Raw genomic sequence first — 23,612 nt, forward strand, 5'->3', positions numbered from 1 at the left:
CTATAGAAGGAATCATATGAGACTTCCACTTTGAGGCTAAGAAAAGTCTGGCAGCTATTAGAATGTGTGAGATTACTCCTCTAAACTCATAGGGAAATTTGTCAATGCCTACACTTAAGGGTACTTTACACGCTGCGATATCGGTAGCGATATATTGTCGGGGTCATGTCGGTAGTGACGCACATCCGGCGCCGTTACCGACATCGCAGCGTGTGACACAAATGAGCGACTATCAACGAGCACAAAATCGGTTAAAAATGGTGATCGTTGACACGTCGCTCATTTCCTTAATATCACTGCAGCCACCGGTACGATGTAGTTCGTTGTCCCTGCGGCACCACACATCGCTGTGTGTGACACCGCAAGAGCGACGAACATCTCCTTACCTGCCTCCACCGGCAATGCAGAAGGAAGGAGGTGGGCGGGATGTTACATCCCGCTCATCTCCGCCCCTCCGCTTCTATTGGCCGACAACTTAGTGACGCTGCAGTGACGTCGCTATGACGCCAAACGCACCTCCCCCTTGAGGGAGGGATTGTTCGGCAGTCACAGCGACGTCGCTGACCAGGTATGTGCGTGTGACGCTGCCATAATGATAATTTTCGCTACGGCAGCGATCACCACATATCGTGCCACCGACACGGGCGGGTGCTATCGCTCACGACATTGCTAGCAATCGCTAGCGATGTCACAACGTGTAAAGCACCCTTTAGGGTGGCTTTAAAGGCAATCTGTCAGCAGGTTTTTGCTATGTAATCTGAAGACAGCATTATGTAGGGGTGAACACACAGATTTCAGCAATGCGTTTCCTATCACACTGTGTGTTGCTGATTACCTGCAATTTTTATCTTAGCTTCATGAAATTATCATTGCCACACTATGTCAGCTAGAGGTCAGTTAGTCTGGCTTGCTAACTGTTGTTATTAACAGCTCATTTTCTGTAGACATTGTACATAGAGAGCCTGGTGTGGGGGGGGAATTCTTATTTTATTTAGGCTTCGTAACTGATTATCATTATTTTAATTGGCAGAAGAGTGCAGTCTTTCAGGTCCTTTTATGGAAAACTAGAACAGTTAATAAGATTCATTGATTCTTTACACTTTAAAAATAGTCTATTATACATCTACCAGAAGCATCATCCTTGAACCAAATACATAATAAATAATAAATAAATTAATAAATAAAAGCAAAGATGTGTTTTACTTTGCTGGACTCACTTGCCACAAACTTTCACTGGAAACTGATCACTGTTAAACAGAACATACTTAGGGAGATGGATTTTGACCTCAAATTTTGGAAGCACTGAAAATACATAAAAAATACAAATGAGAAATAATAAACACATTTTAGATTTTAGATATTGGCCACAAAAACATTTCCTAACCATATTCCTCTACAGTGAAAGTATGGGACGTGTCTTTTAGTTTAATGGAATATTCCCCCAGGGTGGGCTCAGAGGACAGAGCGAGAGAGAGAGCAGCGATCCCCTGATTGAGCTTCACATCTAACCATTGACCAATCCTGTTTTTCTCTGGGTCCTAAAAAAACACCACAAATTGTACATTAATCAAATTGATGAACGGATTAAAATTCTGAATACAATTTATAGCATGCTAACCAAAAATACCTTGTACTAAAAATTCACAATATAAAAATAAATAAATTGAAAAACATTGATACAAAGGTTTCTGTTTGTAACCATCACAAACTATTAATGAAATACGATGTCTTTCATTTTTATTAATGTTATTCTAGCAGATATTTTCTTACCTGTACTTCAATTACGGGGATCTAAGGGAAAAAAATAAAACTTTTTAAAATTCTTTTTCATGTTCTTAAAGGTAATATGAGCTCTATAATGCTTTTTAATTTGGCTTATCGCAGTCAGTCTTCAATATAAATTAAGAAAAAATATACTGAACAAAAATCTAAAAACAACACTTTTGTTTTTGTACCCATTTTTCATGTGCTGAACTCAAAGATGGAGGACTATGTACTGAAAAGTAGAGATAAGCAAACTTGTTAGAAAAAGGTTTGCTAATCTCAAATTCGGCATCCGTCTTGCCCATTCAGATTCGTGTTCAGAAGCCCAAGAACATTTGTCAAAAATCGGCATTGTTTGGCTTTGTTCAGTAACTGTTTGCGGTTGCACTAATGCTTTTATTGTATGTTATTATGATTTGGCAGAGGGGGAGGTGTTTGATGAGATTACTTACCAGTCTCTGCGAACACAGCTGTCGCGCTGCTTCTGGTTCCACTAATTATATCTCATACATATTCACTGCTTCTCCTGCCCACCGTCTGTGACAGTGTCTGTGATTGGCTGCAGTCAGACTGCTGGCGGGCTGGCGTCTGATGGGTTGCCCTCACAGAGGCTGTCTGGGTTCCGTTAATGGAGTACAAAAATAAAGTAAAAAAAATTTGTAGGGTCCCCCATATATTGATACTCAGTGCAGATAAAGCAGATGGCTACAAGCTGCAGGCCCCAGCCGTGCGTGTTATCCTTTCTGTGTATCAAAATAAGAAAGACATCATGTGGTTTTTTTAAATTACCGTTTTTTTCTGATTATAAGGCGCACTTTTCCTGCCAAAAATTTGTGCCCGTGCCTGTGTGCGGGTGGCAGCCGGGTGCCGGTCGGTGCTGGCTGCCTCTCTGTGCAGTTGGGCAGGCGGCCTGCTGGCTGCCACTCTGTGTCTGCGGGCGGCTGTGTGGCAGGTTTCCCAGTGTGTCCGCGGTCCCAGTTTCAAATGATGGTGTTGGGAGTCAGCGCCTGCTCAGTTTGAGCCCTTGGATGAGAGCGCCATCTGTGCATGCGCCGCTCCAGGTGCCATCATTTGAACCGGGACCGTGGACACTGGGACACTCACCTCACCGGCCTGCTCCACTATTGACCCGCGCCGCTGCTGCAGCTGCCACTACTGACCCGCCGCTGCCACTACTGACCCACCGCGCCTGCCGCTGCCACTACTACTGACCCGCCGCGGACCCGCCACGCCTAGCAGCACAACCTCTGCCTCCTGTGACCCTGCTTCACCACCACTGCTGTCCCCTCCGGTAAGACAACACCGGAGTATAAGACGGACCCTATTTTTATTTTTTTTACCTTTTTAAATTTGGGGTGCGTCTTATAATCCGGTGCACCTTATAAAGCGAAAAATATGGTATTTAAATAATCAATTAAAAAAACTACATGTGGCCCCCCCAATTTTGATACTCAGCCAAGATAAAGCTGACAGCTGGGGGCTGGTATTCTCAGGCTGGGGAGGCCCATGGTTATTTGGTCCCAGCCTAAAAATAGAAGCCTGCAGCTGCCCAGAATTGTTGCACTCATTAGATGCGACAATACCGGCTATTTACCTGGCTCAACCCGAACTCCATGGTGCGGGGGAAATCAAGGTAATATAAGGGGTTAATGACACTGTGATTTGTCAACAAATGATATCTGGCATCAAGCCCTAGATTAGTGATGGGGAGGGGTCTATGAGACCCCCCCATTACTAATAATTTAAGTAAAAAGAAATAAAACACAAACACCGAGAAAAAACTTTATTTGAAATAAAATACAAAAAACATCCCCTTTCTCCAATTTATTAACCCACCAAACACCCTTGTTCAATGGAATCCACACGAGCTCCCACAACAATCCTGGCTCTGCTACATACTGAAGTTGCAGCATGCAGGCAGAGTACGTGACCGGCCGTTGAGGCTTCACGCTGATACTGAGTAAGCCACAGGTATGAGCAGTGAAGTTACTAAGTTTATCTGTGGTCACAGCTGAAGGTTCCCAGGGTACCCCACCTGTTACCACTGGTAAACTGATCTCAGGTGAACTGACTGAACTCAGTGACCTCACCTCAGGTGAACTGAGTTGAATAAGACCTGCATCTCTTGGCAGAAAACTGCTGTTTTTTTGCCAGGAGATGCAGATTTTCTCCTGGAATTTATACACCAAATCCATGCATTAAATCTGCATCTTTTAGTAAAAAAAATACATCAAAATGTGATGTGGTTTTGATGCGGTATTGATACGTTTTTTGACAGGAGATGCAGATTTGGTGCAGGAATTTTGTGACACTAACTGACACTACTTCCAAGAAGCAGTGAATATACAGTATATGCGCTTTACTGAGTGGACCTATAAGTAGTGTCTGCTAAATCTGTGTTAGTAAGCACTTCTTCTTTGCCAAGATAATCCAGCCACCCCACAGGTGCGGCATATCAAGATGCTGATTAGACAGCATGCTTATTGTGCAGGTACGCCTTAGGCTGGCCACAAGAAAAGGCCACTATAAAAAAGTACAGTTGATTATTCAACCCAAATTTTTTGCTTGCATATGCAAAATACAATTAAATGGATAGTACAATATTATTATTTTCTTTGTCGCTCCATTGGGAGACCCAGACAATTGGGTGTATAGCTTCTGCCTCCGGAGGCCACACAAAGTATTACACTTCAAAAAGTGTAACCCCTCCCCTCTGCCTATACACCCTCCCGTGGATCACGGGCTCCTCAGTTTTATGCTTTGTGTGGAAGGAGGCACACATCCACTCATGCATTCTCATATTAGTTATGTCGGTTGGAAGAAAAGAGGGCCCCCACGGGGCCCCCGGCATGTTCCCTTCTCACCCCACTACGTCGGCGGTGTTGTTAAGGTTGAGGTACCCATTGCGGGACAAAGGCCGGAGACTCATGCCGTCTCCTTCACCATCCCTTAGCGGCTCTGGGAGTAGTGGGATCCTGAGCGGTCATCCATTTATGGGACCGTGCTCCCTCCGCAGCCCCTGTGGGAATCTGCCGGACCGGAGTCTATTCATCCTCAGGGACCGGGCCCTGCATCTCAAAGGTACTCTGTGTCCCCATTGGGGACTGTACAGGAGCGCACCTTCTTCCCGGACGCTGCGGCAGCTGCTGAATTGAGAAGGCCGGCGGACTTCCGCGACGACCGTGCCTGCTTGTCGGGCGCCGTCTCAAATCTAGTCCCCGGCTTCATCGCGGCCTAGTCGCAAAAATCCCGCCCTCGGGCCTGCCTGTCAGGGGTAAGGGCGGGACTGCCGACCTGACGTCGGATGTGAGGGCTGGAGCATCCTGCATGTTTCCTCCCCCCTCATTGACCACTGTGGGGACCCCAGATTCCCGCACTTTCCTGGCACCGCCCACGGCTCCACTCCTCCCCTGAGAGCTCCGGCAGCCATTTTTTGGCATTCTGCTGGTGGAGGATTCTCAGTGAAGAGCTCTGCAGCTCCGGGGGACCTAAGGCAGGGAATCTGGAGAACACACACACTCCGCTTGTTAGCGGTCGGTAAGCCACACCGGTCACCCGGTGCTGGTCCCCCTAGGGTGCCGGAAACAGATACGTATTTATATATTTCTGTTCGGTCGGGCTGTATACCCCTATTGCCCATATACCCTCAGTGATCATTCTCATAGGAGACAACAGCATGTCGTCCACAAGGAGCAAAGCTGTTAAGGCACAGGGGTTTTTTTTGCGGCCTGTACCTCTTGTGGGGCTATGTTACCTGCAGGTTCCACCTACCCTCACTGTGAGCAATGCTCGACCCCTGTTTCGCTTGCTCAGCCGGAGCCTCGGTCACTAGTGGGCCTCTCGGCTCATGTAGACCCCCCTGCTCCCCCTGTCCAGGCGGCAGGGACAGAGTTCGCCTCTTTTGCTGAGAAACTCTCTGAGTCACTTTCACAATCCATGGCTCAGTCTATGGACAAATGGTCTGCCAAGCTGCTAGAAGCTTTGCAGTCCAGACCGGTCCTTACACAGGCCCCGGCCCCTGTTGGATCGTCGCCTCCAGGCCCCTCTCGGGCTGCGTCGCAGCGCGCTCCCAGGTTGGGCCCTAGGTCTCACGTGGAGGACTCCTGCCCGGACCACAGTCCTAGACAGGCTAAGCAAGCTCGCTGGGAATCTTCCCCGACTTCTTCACGCTGCTCAGGTTCCCAGCTTGAGGACTCTCTGGAGGATGAGGCGGACGTCGCAGCTCAGGGCTCCGACCCTGACGTCGCCCTTAACCTTGATACACCTGAAGGGGACGCCTTAGTGAATGATCTTATCTCGTCCATTAACCAGGTGTTGGATCTCTCTCCCCCGCCCCCTACTGTAGAGGAGTCGGCGTCTCAGCAGGAGAAACACCAGTTTAGGTTCCCCAAATGTACACGTAGTGCGTTTTTCGATCACTCTAACTTCAGAGATGCTGTCCAGAAGCCCAGAGCGGTTCCGGACAAGCGCTTTACTAAGCGCCTCACTGACACGCGTTACCCCTTCCCCTCTGAAGTCGTTAAGGGTTGGGCTCAATGTCCCAAGGTGGATCCTCCAGTCTCTAGATTAGCGGCTAGATCCGTGGTTTCGGTTGCAGATGGCTCATCGCTAAAGGATGCCACTGACAGGCAGATAGAGCTCCTGGTGAAGTCCATCTATGAGGCCACGGGCGCGTCTTTTGCCCCGGCCTTAGCAGCCGTGTGGGCACTCCAAGCTATCTCAGCTTGTCTGGCTGAGATTAATGCTGTCATACGCAATTCTGCTCCGCAAGTTGCGTCTTTGACTTCTCAAGCGTCAGCTTTTTCTTCCTACGCCATGAACGCTGTCCTAGACTCTGCTAGCCGTACAGCTGTGGCATCCGCTAACTCTGTGGCAGTCCGCAGGGCCATGTGGCTGCGCGAATGGAAGGCAGACTCTGCCTCCAAGAGGTTCTTAACCGGTTTGCCGTTTTCTGGCGACCGCTTGTTTGGCGAACGATTGGATGAGATTATTAAGGAATCCAAGGGAAAGGACTCCTCCTTACCCCAGTCCAAACCTAAGAGACCTCAGCAACAGAAAATACAATCGAGGTTTCGGTCCTTTCGTCCCTCCGCTAAGACCCAATCCTCTTCGTCCAGCAGGCCGGAGAAAGGCCAGAGGAACTCCTATGCGTGGCAGTCCAAGTCACGCTCCCTGCCTCCAAGGCGGCCTCCTCCTGACTCTCGGCATCCCCTAGCCGCATCCTCGGTCGGTGGCAGGCTCTCCCGCTTTGGAGACGCCTGGTGGCCACATGTTCAAGACCGATGGGTGAGAGACAGTTTCTTCAGAACCTCCCCGCCCCCCGCTCAGGCCGATGCACTTTTTCAGGCAGTGGACACTCTGAAGACAGAAGGAGTTGTGATCCTCGTTCCCCTTCAGGAACGTGGTCGCGGCTTTTACTCCAACTTGTTCGTGGTGCCAAAAAAGGACGGATCATTCCGTCCCGTTCTGGACCTCAAGCTACTCAACAGACATGTGAGAACCAGATGGTTTCGGATGGAATCTCTCCGCTCGGTCATTGCCTCGATGTCACAAGGAGACTTCCTAGCATCGATCGACATCAAGGATGTCAAGTATCTCCACGTGCCGATCGCACCCGAACATCAACGCTTCTTGCGTTTCGCCATCGGGGACGAACACCTTCAGTTCGTGGCATTGCCTTTCGGCTTGGCGACAGCCCCACGGGTTTTCACCAAAGTCATGGCATCCGTTGTGGCGGTCCTACACTCTCAGGGACACTCGGTGATTCCCTACTTAGACGATCTCCTAGTCAGGGCCCCTTCTCGAGTGGCGTATCAACACAGCCTTTCCGTCGCTCTGGCGACTCTCCAGCAGTTCGGGTGGATCATCAACTTCCCGAAATCCAAGTTGACACCGACCCAATCACTGACTTACCTCGGGATGGAGTTTCATACACAGTCAGCGGTAGTCAAGCTACCGCGGGACAAACAGCTTTCTCTGCAGGCAGGGGTGCAATCACTTCTTCGGGGTCAGTCACACCCCTTAAGGCGCCTCATGCACTTCCTGGGGAAGATGGTGGCAGCAATGGAGGCAGTGCCGTTCGCGCAATTCCATCTGCGGCCACTCCAATGGGACATTCTCCGCAAATGGGACAGGAGGTCGGCTTCCCTCGACAGGAACGTCTCTCTTTCCCTTGCAACCAAGACGTCACTTCAGTGGTGGCTCCTTCCCAATTCTCTATCGCAGGGAAAATCCTTCCTACCCCCAACCTGGGCTGTGGTCACCACGGACGCGAGCCTGTCAGGGTGGGGAGCGGTTTTTCTCCACCACAGGGCTCAGGGAACCTGGACTCCGATAGAGTCTTCCCTTCAGATCAATGTTCTGGAGATAAGGGCAGTGTATCTAGCCCTATTGGCTTTCCATCAGTGGCTGGAGGGCAGGCAGATCCGTATCCAGTCGGACAACGCCACTGCCGTCGCATACATCAACCACCAAGGCGGCACTCGCAGTCGTCAAGCCTTCCAGGAAGTCCGGCGGATTCTGCAGTGGGTGGAAGCCACAGCCTCCACCATCTCCGCAGTTCACATCCCGGGCGTAGAAAACTGGGAAGCAGATTTTCTCAGTCGTCAGGGCATGGATGCGGGGGAATGGTCTCTGCACCCAGAAGTGTTTTGAGAGATCTGTCGCCGCTGGGGAACGCCGGACGTCGATCTCATGGCGTCACGGCACAACAACAAAGTCCCGGCATTCATGGCACGGTCTCTGGATCACAGAGCTCTGGCGGCGGACGCGCTAGTTCAGGATTTGTCGCAGTGTCGACTGCCTTATGTGTTTCCTCCTCTGGCGATGCTGCCCAGAGTGTTACGCAAGATCAGGTCCGACTGCCGTCGCGCCATTCTCGTCGCTCCAGACTGGCCGAGGCGGTCGTGGTACCCGGATCTGTGGCATCTCACGGTGGGTCAACCGTGGGCACTTCCAGATCGCCCAGACTTGCTGTCTCAAGGCCCGTTTTTCCATCTGAATTCCGTGGCCCTCAACCTGACTGTGTGGCCATTGAGTCCTGGCTCCTAGCGTCTTCAGGGTTATCTCAGGATGTCATTGCCACCATGAGACAGGCCAGGAAGCCAACGTCCGCCAAGATCTATTACAGATCTTGACAAATCTTCTTATCCTGGTGCTCTGATAACGGTTTTCTTCCATGGCCGTTTGCCTTACCCACTTTTCTTTCATTCCTTCAATCCGGAATGGACAAGGGTTTGTCTCTCGGCTCTCTCAAGGGCCAAGTATCGGCGCTCTCCGTATTTTTTCAAAAGCGCCTAGCCAGGCTTCCGCAGGTCCGCACGTTCCTGCAGGGAGTTTGCCACATAGTCCCACCTTACAAGCACCCACTGGAACCCTGGGATCTTAACAGGGTACTAACGGCTCTTCAGAAACCACCTTTCGAACCGCTGCGGGATATCTCTTTATCACGTCTTTCGCAGAAGGTGGCCTTTCTAGTGGCAGTTACATCACTCCGGAGAGTGTCTGAGCTGGCAGCGCTGTCATGCAAAGCCCCCTTCCTGGTGTTTCACCAGGATAAGGTGGTTCTGCGTCCGGTCCCGGAATTTCTCCCTAAGGTGGTATCCCCTTTTCATCTCAATCAGGATATCTCCTTGCCTTCATTTTGCCCTAATCCAATTCACCAATGTGAAAAGGATTTGCACTCTTTGGATCTGGTGAGAGCACTCCGGTTCTACGTGTCTCGCACGGCGCCCCTGCATCGTTCAGATGCGCTCTTTGTCCTTGTCGCTGGCCAGCGTAAGGGTTCGCAGGCTTCCAAGTCAACCTTGGCTCGGTGGATCAAGGAACCGATTCTCGAAGCCTACCGTTCTTCTGGGCTTCCGCTTCCTTCAGGGCTGAAAGCCCACTCTACCAGAGCCGTGGGTGCGTCCTGGGCATTGCGGCACCGGGCTACGGCTCAGCAGGTGTGTCAGGCAGCTACGTGGTCTAGTCTGCACACTTTCACGAAGCACTATCAAGTGCATACCTATGCTTCGGCAGACGCCAGTCTAGGTAGGCGAGTCCTTCAGGCGGCGGTTGCCCACCTGTAAGAGGGGGCCGTTTCGGCTCTTTTTATTGAGGTATTCTTTTACCCACCCAGGGACTGCTTTTGGACGTCCCAATTGTCTGGGTCTCCCAATGGAGCGACAAAGAAGAAGGGAATTTTGTTTACTTACCGTAAATTCCTTTTCTTCTAGCTCCTATTGGGAGACCCAGCACCCGCCCCTGTTCCCTTCGGGCTGGTTGTTCTTTTGTGTACACATGTTGTTCATGTTGAATGGTTCTTTTGGTTCATGGTTTTCAGTTCTCCGAACATCCTTCGGATTGAATTTACCCTGGACCAATTTATAAGTTTTCTCCTTCCTGCTTTTGCACCAAAACTGAGGAGCCCGTGATCCACGGGAGGGTGTATAGGCAGAGGGGAGGGGTTACACTTTTTAAAGTGTAATACTTTGTGTGGCCTCCGGAGGCAGAAGCTATACACCCAATTGTCTGGGTCTCCCAATAGGAGCTAGAAGAAAAGGAATTTACGGTAAGTAAACAAAATTCCCTTCATTATTATTATTATTTATTATTATAGTGCCATCAACAATATGGGCCCCATTAATTGTATGGTTTTATTTGTCTTTTATTTTACAGCTATTAGTTTTATCTCAGACTTACCAATGTATTTTCTGGTTTAAAATCTTCATTAAGAGACAGAATTCTGAATTTTACTATGATTTAAAAAGAAAAACAATTCCTTAATGAAAATAGACATACTCAGACATAGCAACATAATTGGAGATTATTTACTGTAAGAGCAGTGAGATTATGAATCTCTATATTGCAACATATCGTGATGTTTGAGTCAAAAAATGTTCACCGAGGGCCTGGATGCCTTTATTGATGAATAATGACCCTTCTGGTCACATGGGTATGATCTCACCACAGGTCCTGCTAGGTCGATTGTATCATACTTATGCTAATTCTAACGGGGGAGGAGATAACTATGAATACCCCCCCAGATATTATCTGATCCTCAGCTGCTGTCACTCAACAAGCACCTCATTTTATAAACTTTACTTTCTTGGATTTCAAAACCTATACATCCGAGCTGACAACTACAGGTATGTATTGAATCAGCCTGATAGTGCCAGTATAGCACTGGCTTTAGCTTATATACAAAAATCCTGATGATTGGTTTAAGTGTAAAAAAAAAATGTTCACAGCTTTTCATTGTCCAATTCTAAAATCCAAAACTTTTTCCTTTTTATTTTGACATAGCCATGACAGGGCTTATTTATGGCAGAAATAACTTGTATTATCAGTGCACTATTTTGAGGCACATATAACTTACTGATTAACTTTACTAGCTCCTTATGAAGAGGAATAGAAGTAAAATATCAGTGATTTCCTTGTGTTTTTTATATAATAAATTTTATGCTATTTATCGTATGACACAAATAAAGCATTAACTTCTTTTTTATGGGTCAGTAAGTATCATTATGCAGTAACAAATCTGTATAATTGTATTAATTTTCTACAATAAAAGACATAAGCTTTCAATTTGTTTGTCAACAGAAACGTTAGAGGGCTGCTCTTGGTATGTAAATGGATTAAACATTATAACAATAATTTGATGAATTCCAATAGTCTGTTAATTATAAAATGTCCATTTATGTTCAGTTTAAGCCCCTGTAAACACAGGTCCTTGAGGACCACTTTAAAGGGAACCTGTCGCCAGGTTTTTCCCTTATGAGCTGCGGCCACCACCAGTGGGCTCTTATATAGAGTATTCCAGAATACTGTACATAAGAGCCCAGGCTGCTCTGTATAACATAAAAAACATTTTTATAATACTCACTTAGGGGGTGGTCCATTCCGATGGGTGTCACTGCTCTCCAGTCCAGCGCCTCCTCTCTGCGATGATCTTCGTCCTACTTCTTCTAAGGCCCATGCATGACGCATCCCACGTCATCCACACTAGCTGGCATTGAGGTCCTGCGCAGGTGCACTTTTATCTGCCCTGCTGATGGCAGATCAAAGTATTGTAGTGCGCATGTGCAGGCGGTCTTTAACCTTTTCTCACGCCCGCTCATTACAGTACTGTGATCTGCCCTCAGCATGGCAAATCAAAATGCGCCTCTGCAGGACGGCAATGTTGGCCTGGGCTGCATAGAAGGAGGATTGAGATTGTAGCAGAGAGGAGTCATTGGACCGGAGAGCAGCGACGCCCATTGGACCGCACAGCTCCCTGGGTGAGTATTATAAAAGTGTTTTTTACATTCTACAGAGTGGCCTGGGCTCTTACATACTGCATTCTAAAATAGGAGAGAAAAGGCGCAATAGGGTCTTATCCGATTTACTGGGTAAAAGGTATAAGGAAATGGTGCACTCACCTGATCGGGTTGTGCCAGTCACAACCCCTTTAGTGGCATGAGCGAGTGCTTAAGTGGTCCAGCAGCAGCCCTGTTGTACAAGCGAGACATCAAATATGGAACTGGAGGAAAACAGGTTTAACACCGCGCTTGAAGACCACGGACATCAGTGTTGAACACACAATTCTTTTATTTCATTTCATTCCTACGCGTTTCGGAGACCACAACTGCCTCCTTCTTCAGGGAAAAGAATTTTACAGAAACCAAGGAGGAGCCCTTAAAAAGGATGTACAGAAAAAAAGAAAAAAAGAGAAAAAAGAGGGATCTCTGGGTATGACGTCAGTTCACCGTGTGCTGCAGAGCAATGACTCATTGCCACGTGGAGTAAAGCCGCATTACATGGCCCTTACAAGAATTGAATAAAATACATATTGATACATTTAGCCCAAACAGAACATTCATAATCAAAGATCATAGCAATAAGAGATTCAGAAAAAAATGAATTTTAAGTAAAAAAGAAAAACAAAAAGAAAAACAAAAAGAAAGGGGGGTAAAAATATATATACAACTGATAGTGATGTTTGACACGAACCCAGAGTAGAGAGGCCGTGAGATTGACCGGCCATCTCACTAACATTGTACTAACAGAGGGGTTTAATGGTGCCTCATAATTAGCTACAAGAACCATTAAAAACCAAGTGCAAATGACATGCACTAGGCAAAAATCAGCAAATAGAACGGAGCATATATTATATTTGCAAGTAGGACCAATAATAACATTATTTTTATTATTATTAAATATCAAATATCAAACTTTTTAATTGCCCAATTTTAATTAATTATATATGAGTGAAGTGCACTTGAATTGGAGCGACTAATAAGAAGGATCCTTTGTGATGAAACAGGAGGAACAACAGAGGAATAGTGTTGTGCGCATATATAAGAATAGAGACAAATTCTCTTAATGAGAAGAGGTGAAAGGAGTTCAAATCGTGGGAAAAATTGCAAAGCGCAGGCGCGCTTCACATGGAAAGTAGCAAGCTTCTCACATCTCAAGGTTAAGAAAGTTCAGAAGCGTGGGAACTAGCTATAGTGCGCGTTCGTGCAACCAGTGACAATAAAGGATTTTAACACATAAATCCATGTAATCATGCCGTGGAGAAGGAAAGACAACATATCACGGATGAAATACTCAGGGAAGTGTGAAGCGGGATCAAGCCCGACAGTGCTGAGAAGAACAAAGGGTAGTTCATTTTAATCTGACAAGGCATCCTAATCTCTCTCATAATTAGTGTGCCGAAAAAAACTAATCTTAACACTGGAAAGCAAGGAAAGGGAGAAGGATAGTTTAAAAACAATAATACATTATTTGAAACACGTAGTAATATAGGTAAGAAAATGAATTAATAAAAAATGGATAAAAATAATGGATAAAAATAAGACCATATGTGCGATATGCACGGGGATTGATGACAAAACATATGTTATCAATATGTCTTTAGTAACATGAAAAAAGAGAGGGGGGAGTTATAAAATATCTAAACTGGCAATTATAGCAACATTTATGACATAAATATATTAAATATTTGTATGGATATAAAAATATAAAAACAGTCTATCAGAGAAAAAAATGATATAAAAATATGTATATATAAAAAATTTAATATATTAAGTATATAAAGGATATATGAACGAATAAACATAAGAAGCAATCATTATGATTCTAAATATCATAAAACATCATAAAAGCACATTCCCATAAATTAATAAAATAAATCAGTAATCTCATTGAGGCCAAAAGGTTTGAGAGTATTTAATCTGTGTATCCAGTAGGTTTCCTTTCTACTGAGCGTTTCTGCCCTATTGTTGGCATTAAGGGGGACCTGCTCAATGGGCGTGATTTTAAAATCTGGATTTTTATTGTGTGCAATAGTGCAATGTTTAGACAACCCATGCTTTAGAAAGCCAATTTTGATATTGTGGCGATGGGAGTTGACTCTATTGTGGAGTTCCTGACTGGTCCGACCTACATACTGCTTCCCACATTTGCAGTCCACCAGATACACCACATAATCGGAATGACATGTCAAATGATCTCTTATTGGGAAATTCTCAGAGAAACCTGGAGCACTGAAAGTGGTCCTCCCGTGGCAAATGTTTTTGCAACACAAACATTTTTTTGACCCACATCTAAAAGCTCCCCCTATGGTAGCAGTATTCCTATTTTGGTTAGGTGTTACTGTTCTGAGTCTACTGGGGGCAACTATGGTTTTGATAGTCGGTGCTCGTTTGAAGGTGACACCAGGAGCTGAGGGTAAAATGGAGCTAAGAATGGGATCTTTTTGCAAGCTAGACCAATGCTTAGATAGAGTATCCCTTATGATTAAATTATCCTTACTAAAGGTTGTCATGAAATTGAGTGCAAATCCATCTGTCATTTTACCCTTTGTTGAATCCAAGGGAACCTTTCTCCCTTTAATGAGATCTGACTGTTTGAGTCTAGCAGTCTCCTGGTAGGCTCTCCGGACCAAAGAACCAGGGTATCTTTTCTCTGAAAAACGTCCCCTCAATATATCTACTTGATCTCTAAAATTAGTGTCACGCGAACAATTTCTCCTAATCCTCTTGTATTGATTGAGGGGAATATTTTGTAACCATTTGGCATAATGCTCACTTCCAAAGTGTATATAGGCATTAGCATCTACTTTCTTAAAGAAAGTCTTAGTGAGGATTTTTTCATTGTCATGAAAAATTGTTAGGTCTAAGAAGTTGATCTCTTTATCGCATATAGAAGCTGCAAAGTCCAAACCCCAGTCATTATTATTCAGTTCATCTAGGAAAGTTCTGATATCTGAGTGGTCACTATCCCAGATTATAAAGAGGTCATCAATGAACCTTTTATACAGGATAAGGCCACTCTCATGTGAGCCATTATCAATAAATAGTAATTCAAATAGCCCCATAAACAAATTAGCATAGGAGCATGCGGCTTTAGAGCCCATAGCTGTACCGATATGCTGATGATACAATTTTCCCAAGAAAGTAAAAAAATTATTGTGAAGAATAAAGTGCATACTTTCAAAAAGAAAGTTTTTTTGGAGGGGAGGAAACCTGTTATCATCCTCCAGAAAAAAAAGAAAAAGCTGACAGGCCCAAATGGTGGCGAATATTTGAATATAATGATGCTATATCGATTGAAACAAAAATATAGGATTTTTTCCATGTGATTTCATTTAAAAATTCTACCAAATGGGCTGAGTCTCTAAGATGACTCTTAAGGTTCCTGACATGTGGCTGCATTAATAGATCCACATAGTGGGCTAAATTCGCTGTAAGGGAGTTTATGCCAGAAATAATAGGCCTCCCAGGTGGATTAAGTAGATTTTTATGAACTTTCGGGAGATGGTAAAAAAAGGATAATGGCGAATTATTCACCTGGAGGAACTTCTTTTCAGCTAGACTCAGCATATTAGCATCAACTGCACTTTGGATTAGAACCTTATAAGATACAACAGCTTGATCATATTTCTCTTTACTGACAACTTCATAATATAAGGGGTCCGATAGGATTCTGAGAGCTTCTTTAATGTAGTCTGCCCTATTCTGGATAACTATTCCTCCACCTTTATCAGCTGCTCGGATTACTATATCGCTATTATTTTTGAGACTATTTAGGGCTTTCTTTTCTATATGTGACAGGTTGTGCTTAAAAAATGTTTTCCGATTGACTGCTATTTTCAGATCCGCCAATACTAGGTCGCAGAAAGTTTTTATAAAATGACCTTGGCTGGCTATAGGATAAAACTTCGATTTGGCTTTAACCGCAGTATGACAGTAAGGAGTTGTTTCTGGGAGATTGACAAAGTTAGTGTCGTTTTTTAATAAAAAATGCCTTTTCAGGGTTAATTTTCTGACATACTTTTGAACATCCAAGAAGAGATCAAAATCCTTTGACCTATACGATGGACAAAAAGACAAGCCCTTATTCAGAACTTGGATTTCACCCTTGCTTAAGACATGGTCAGAGAGGTTAAAAATGTTATTGGTAGTGATGGTCTCTTTTGATGTAGTACCAACACAGATCACATTGTTTACACTGTTGGATCTTCTTAGACATTCTTTTTTTCTTTTTTGTTTGCATTTGGAGCCTGCTCTGACTCCTCTGCACTGTTTTTTCTTTTTTTGGTTGATGACCGCGGGACTAAAAAATCAGTTATTAAATTAGTCTTTTGGATTTTCACCGATGGTAGAAAAGGTACTGACGGCTGGGACATGTTAGTATTATCAATAATGATTTTTTCAGGCTCTATGGATACATTTTTAGGGACTACTAGTGTTGGTGAACCAGATGAAAGGGTACAGTAATCATGCACAGATAAATTTAATAAATCAATAAAATCACCATCTTGCGATGTGGTAAGGACCTTTTCTTCTTGTTCGATGAGGGCTCTTTCCTTTCTAATTTTTTCTATTTGGAGTCTAATTCTAGCCAGATGAGCCCGTGTTTCCTCCGGGTTCAGGGAGGCCGGGTTCACCGGTAGGGAATTTGTGTAGTCTCTGGAGGTAGAGGGTTGAGCTGTGGAAGTTGTCACTACCATCTTACTTTCATTAGACACATTGACCTGCTGGAAGACTTCATCCGCCAGCAAATCAATCTTATCAGGCTGTCTAATGGGTTTACTGAGGTCAGTCTCCCCATTGGCAGCCGATGGTCTTTCTGAAATGCTACTGGAAACTCCAGTGATGTTCTGATGGCTATTATTTGGTTTATGAAATTTACTATTAATGAAGCTTTTTCTATTATTGAAATTATTGCTAGAAGAAGAGCTAAAACTCCTATGTGTATTTCTTCTAGGAGGGAGGGGGGAATTGAACCCTCACTAGGAGGGTGAGATTTGGCTTTATTCTTATCATGCCTATCCCTTTGGAGCTTTTTCGATTTTCTCATGATCGTGTCATGCTCCAGCTGCAGGAGACGAGTATTAAGCCCGGAGTTCAAATATTTATAGTCCGGGTGCAAACGAAACTTGGAAAGTTCACTATTAAGCTCAGTGATTTTTTGAGCTGAATGTTAGCATGAATGGCAATGTTAGTTCTTTTATCATGAAGGCAAAGCAACATACCTTTCATACAGTCCTTAAACAGGTTGCTCCATTTGGCTGTGAAAACTTGGTCCTGCGGAAAAGGTGATTCACGTCCAATCTGCAAACCTTTAGGGCAAAGTCCTTCATCCAGGTATATCAATAAAAACCTGGCATCCAGGCTGTAACGCAACTCTTCTTTCATAAGATCCTCCAAAGTATAACTTTGCTTAAAAGTATAACTGAGCTTAATAGTGAACTTTCCAAGTTTTGTTTGCACCCGGACTATAAATATTTGAACTCCGGGCTTAATACTCGTCTCCTGCAGCTGGAGCATGACACGATCATGAGAAAATCGAAAAAGCTCCAAAGGGATAGGCATGATAAGAATAAAGCCAAATCTCACCCTCCCAGTGAGGGTTCAATTCCCCCCCTCCCTCCTAGAAGAAATACACATAGGAGTTTTAGCTCTTCTTCTAGCAATAATTTCAATAATAGAAAAAGCTTCATTAATAGTAAATTTCATAAACCAAATAATAGCCATCAGAACATCACTGGAGTTTCCAGTAGCATTTCAGAAAGACCATCAGCTGCCAATGGGGAGACTGACCTCAGTAAACCCATTAGACAGCCTGATAAGATTGATTTGCTGGCGGATGAAGTCTTCCAGCAGGTCAATGTGTCTAATGAAAGTAAGATAGTAGTGACAACTTCCGCAGCTCAACCCTCTACCTCCAGAGACTACACAAATTCCCTACCGGTGAACCCGGCCTCCCTGAACCCGGAGGAAACACGGGCTCATCTGGCTAGAATTAGACTCCAAATAGAAAAAATTAGAAAGGAAAGAGCCCTCATCGAACAAGAAGAAAAGGTCCTTACCACATCGCAAGATGGTGATTTTATTGATTTATTAAATTTATCTGTGCATGATGACTGTACCCTTTCATCTGGTTCACCAACACTAGTAGTCCCTAAAAATGTATCCATAGAGCCTGAAAAAATCATTATTGATAATACTAACATGTCCCAGCCGTCAGTACCTTTTCTACCATCGGTGAAAATCCAAAAGACTAATTTAATAACTGATTTTTTAGTCCCGCGGTCATCAACCAAAAAAAGAAAAAACAGTGCAGAGGAGTCAGAGCAGGCTCCAAATGCAAACAAAAAAGAAAAAAAGAATGTCTAAGCAGATCCAACAGTGTAAACAATGTGATCTGTGTTGGTACTACATCAAAAGAGACCGTCACTACCAATAACATTTTTAACCTCTCTGACCATGTCTTAAGCAAGGGTGAAATCCAAGTTCTGAATAAGGGCTTGTCTTTTTGTCCATCATATAGGTCAAAGGATTTTGATCTCTTCTTGGATGTTCAAAAGTATGTCAGAAAATTAACCCTGAAAAGGCATTTTTTATTAAAAAACGACACTAACTTTGTCAATCTCCCAGAAACAACTCCTTACAGTCATACTGCGGTTAAAGCCAAATCGAAGTTTTATCCTATAGCCAGCCAAGGTCATTTTATAAAAACTTTCTGCGACCTAGTATTGGCGGATCTGAAAATAGCAGTCAATCGGAAAAAATTTTTTAAGCACAACCTGTCACATATAGAAAAGAAAGCCCTAAATAGTCTCAAAAATAATAGCGATATAGTAATCCGAGCAGCTGATAAAGGTGGAGGAATAGTTATCCAGAATAGGGCAGACTACATTAAAGAAGCTCTCAGAATCCTATCGGACCCCTTATATTATGAAGTTGTCAGTAAAGAGAAATATGATCAAGCTGTTGTATCTTATAAGGTTCTAATCCAAAGTGCAGTTGATGCTAATATGCTGAGTCTAGCTGAAAAGAAGTTCCTCCAGGTGAATAATTCGCCATTATCCTTTTTTTACCATCTCCCGAAAGTTCATAAAAATCTACTTAATCCACCTGGGAGGCCTATCATTTCTGGCATAAACTCCCTTACAGCGAATTTAGCCCACTATGTGGATCTATTAATGCAGCCACATGTCAGGAACCTTAAGAGTCATCTTAGAGACTCAGCCCATTTGGTAGAATTTTTAAATGAAATCACATGGAAAAAATCCTATATTTTTGTTTCAATTGATATAGCATCATTATATTCAAATATTCGCCACCATTTGGGCCTGTCAGCTTTTTCTTTTTTTCTGGAGGATGATAACAGGTTTCCTCCCCTCCAAAAAAACTTTCTTTTTGAAAGTATGCACTTTATTCTTCACAATAATTTTTTTACTTTCTTGGGAAAATTGTATCATCAGCATATCGGTACAGCTATGGGCTCTAAAGCCGCATGCTCCTATGCTAATTTGTTTATGGGGCTATTTGAATTACTATTTATTGATAGTGGCTCACATGAGAGTGGCCTTATCCTGTATAAAAGGTTCATTGATGACCTCTTTATAATCTGGGATAGTGACCACTCAGATATCAGAACTTTCCTAGATGAACTGAATAATAATGACTGGGGTTTGGACTTTGCAGCTTCTATATGCGATAAAGAGATCAACTTCTTAGACCTAACAATTTTTCATGACAATGAAAAAATCCTCACTAAGACTTTCTTTAAGAAAGTAGATGCTAATGCCTATATACACTTTGGAAGTGAGCATTATGCCAAATGGTTACAAAATATTCCCCTTAATCAATACAAGAGGATTAGGAGAAATTGTTCGCGTGACACTGATTTTAGAGATCAAGTAGATATATTGAGGGGACGTTTTTCAGAGAAAAGATACCCTGGTTCTTTGGTCCGGAGAGCCTACCAGGAGACTGCTAGACTCAAACAGTCAGATCTCATTAAAGGGAGAAAGGTTCCCTTGGATTCAACAAAGGGTAAAATGACAGATGGATTTGCACTCAATTTCATTACAACCTTTAGTAAGGATAATTTAATCATAAGGGATACTCTATCTAAGCATTGGTCTATCCTGCAAAAAGATCCCTTTCTTAGCTCCATTTTACCCTCAGATCCTGGTGTCACCTTCAAACGAGCACCGACTATCAAAACCATAGTTGCCCCCAGTAGACTCAGAACAGTAACACCTAACCAAAATAGGAATACTCCTACCATAGGGGGAGCTTTTAGATGTGGGTCAAAAAAATGTTTGTGTTGCAAAAACATTTGCCACGGGAGGACCACTTTCAGTGCTCCACGTTTCTCTGAGAATTTCCCAATAAGAGATCATTTGACATGTCAGTCCGATTATGTGGTGTATCTGGTGGACTGCAAATGTGGGAAGCAGTATGTAGGTCGGACCAGTCAGGAACTCCACAATAGAGTCAACTCCCATCGCCACAATATCAAAATTGGCTTTCTAAAGCATGGGTTGTCTAAACATTGCACTATTGCACACAATAAAAATCCAGATTTTAAAATCACGCCCATTGAGCACGTCCCCCTTAATGCCAACAATAGGGCAGAAACGCTCAGTAGAAAGGACACCTACTGGATACACAGATTAAATACTCTCAAACCTTTTGGCCTCAATGAGATTACTGATTTATTTTATTAATTTATGGGAATGTGCTTTTATGATGTTTTATGATATTTAGAATCATAATGATTGCTTCTTATGTTTATTCGTTCATATATCCTTTATATACTTAATATATGAAATTTTTTATATATACATATTTTTACATCATTTTTTTCTCTGATAGACTGTTTTTATATTTTTATATCCATACAAATATTTAATATATTTATGTCATAAATGTTGCTATAATTGCCAGTTTAGATATTTTATAACCCCCCCCTCTCTTTTTTCATGTTACTAAAGACATATTGATAACATATGTTTTGTCATCAATCCCCGTGCATATCGCACATATGGTCTTATTTTTATCCATTATTTTTATCCATTTTTTATTAATTCATTTTCTTGCCTATATTACTACGTGTTTCAAATAATGTATTATTGTTTTTAAACTATCCTTCTCCCTTTCCTTGCTTTCCAGTGTTAAGATTAGTTTTTTTCGGCACACTAATTATGAGAGAGATTAGGATGCCTTGTCAGATTAAAATGAACTACCCTTTGTTCTTCTCAGCACTGTCGGGCTTGATCCCGCTTCACACTTCCCTGAGTATTTCATCCGTGATATGTTGTCTTTCCTTCTCCACGGCATGATTACATGGATTTATGTGTTAAAATCCTTTATTGTCACTGGTTGCACGAACGCGCACTATAGCTAGTTCCCACGCTTCTGAACTTTCTTAACCTTGAGATGTGAGAAGCTTGCTACTTTCCATGTGAAGCGCGCCTGCGCTTTGCAATTTTTCCCACGATTTGAACTCCTTTCACCTCTTCTCATTAAGAGAATTTGTCTCTATTCTTATATATGCGCACAACACTATTCCTCTGTTGTTCCTCCTGTTTCATCACAAAGGATCCTTCTTATTAGTCGCTCCAATTCAAGTGCACTTCACTCATATATAATTAATTAAAATTGGGCAATTAAAAAGTTTGATATTTGATATTTAATAATAATAAAAATAATGTTATTATTCGTCCTACTTGCAAATATAATATATGCTCCGTTCTATTTGCTGATTTTTGCCTAGTGCATGTTATTTGCACTTGGTTTTTAATGGTTCTTGTAGCTAATTATGAGGCACCATTAAACCCCTCTGTTAGTACAATGTTAGTGAGATGGCCGGTCAATCTCACGGCCTCTCTACTCTGGGTTCGTGTCAAACATCACTATCAGTTGTATATATATTTTTACCCCCCTTTCTTTTTGTTTTTCTTTTTGTTTTTCTTTTTTACTTAAAATTCATTTTTTTCTGAATCTCTTATTGCTATAATCTTTGATTATGAATGTTCTGTTTGGGCTAAATGTATCAATATGTATTTTATTCAATTCTTGTAAGGGCCATGTAATGCGGCTTTACTCCACGTGGCAATGAGTCATTGCTCTGTAGCACACAGTGAACTGACGTCATAGCCAGAGATCCCTCTTTTTTCTCTTTTTTTCTGTACATCCTTTTTAAGGGCTCCTCCTTGGTTTCTGTAAAATTCTTTTCCCTGAAGAAGGAGGCAGTTGTGGTCTCCGAAACGCGTAGGAATGAAATGAAATAAAAGAAAAGAATTGTGTGTTCAACACTGATGTCCGTGGTCTTCAAGCGCGGTGTTAAACCTGTTTTCCTCCAGTTCCATATTTGATATACTGCATTCTAGAATGCTGTATATAAGGGTTTACTGGTGGTGGCCGCAGCTTACAATCACCAAATCTGGAGACAGGTTCCCTTTACATTTTCTTACCAGGTTGTCCAGGCTTGTACACAGCTTTGTCTGTCTGGACCAAAGTTTTGGAGAGCGGCTTCTTTACAAGAACTTTACTAGTGTTGGTAACTAATTCTCCTGAACTGTTAATGGAGAGAGTTAATGTTCCGACAGATACATCTTCTTCTGGAATGGGAACCTAGAAAAAGAAAATTAATATGGACAAGAAAGGAAAGCAACTAACAGATTTGTTAAAGCACCACTCCAGTATTTTGTAGTGTTTTTTTTATTTACCCTCTGGAGAGGTGGTTTATATCTAAGTCCCCTGTCTTATACTCACCTTTCGGCTGCTTCATCTTCTATCGCTGCGGCTCCGTCAATTTGTGACCTGCTGGCATCTCCAGTGTTTCATAGAGCAGCCACAGGTCACACCTCATTCTGTATCTCAGAGATGCATTGAGATCACGTGACGTAACGTCTGACTTTCAGCTAGTCAGAAGTTCCAATCACAAGATAGAGCCACGTAACTGGAGCGGTGTTGATAAACGGTGAAGACGTCGCAAGGTGAGTATATGACAGGGGGCTTAGATTTAATGCACCACTCCAGTGCTGGTAAAAACCCCTGCTGGAATGATGCTTTAAAAATGTATCAAACATTAACCATAAGTGATGCCGTTGAGTTTAATATAACTATAAATGAACATATTTGTCCTGATTTATCAAAACTTGCAGGTAATATTGATAAACAGTGAGACATCAAATTCATGAAGCAATGTGCATCTTTCTGCTGCCATGCACCCCTGTGCTTGTTGCTCTCTTTTACCTGAAAGTTGACACATGTAAATGTGTCTTGGAGGAATTCTTTTTCTACCAGTGTGGTGTCCTTGTTTCCCAGGTTCAGCGATATTTTCACGTTGGTCTCTCCTTCAGCATTCTCCATTTGTATACAAATGGTTTCTGAGCGCTGGCTATGTAACTCTGATGGGAAGATGATGGCATAGTGTCTGGAAAGGATGATATGGAAGATGGGATATCATTAGAATCAAGGGGAGCCCGGTATATACGTAACGTAATAGACCATTTGTGGTAAACTCACTGATCTCTTGCATTGCTATACATTTTTGTGTAAACTGCATGGATTTCTCTC

General features: G+C 43.2%; 1 protein-coding gene across 1 annotated transcript in view; it reads right to left on the reverse strand.

Annotated features, from left to right (window-relative positions):
• Window positions 1-23,612, reverse strand: part of LOC142312620 (alpha-2-macroglobulin-like) — a 179,558-nt gene that overhangs the window by 151,723 nt on the left and 4,223 nt on the right. Inside the window, exons 2-7 of the mRNA XM_075351615.1 lie at window positions 23,289-23,469; window positions 22,505-22,664; window positions 10,447-10,499; window positions 1,771-1,791; window positions 1,385-1,538; window positions 1,218-1,302 (exon numbers count right to left, since the gene is read on the reverse strand). Of these exons, the coding sequence (XP_075207730.1) occupies window positions 1,218-1,302; window positions 1,385-1,538; window positions 1,771-1,791; window positions 10,447-10,499; window positions 22,505-22,664; window positions 23,289-23,469 (654 nt within the window). The remainder of the gene's footprint in view (window positions 1-1,217; window positions 1,303-1,384; window positions 1,539-1,770; window positions 1,792-10,446; window positions 10,500-22,504; window positions 22,665-23,288; window positions 23,470-23,612) is intronic.

This window comes from Anomaloglossus baeobatrachus, chromosome 5, assembly GCF_048569485.1.
Source record: "Anomaloglossus baeobatrachus isolate aAnoBae1 chromosome 5, aAnoBae1.hap1, whole genome shotgun sequence".
NCBI classification, from domain to species: Eukaryota; Metazoa; Chordata; class Amphibia; order Anura; family Aromobatidae; genus Anomaloglossus; species Anomaloglossus baeobatrachus.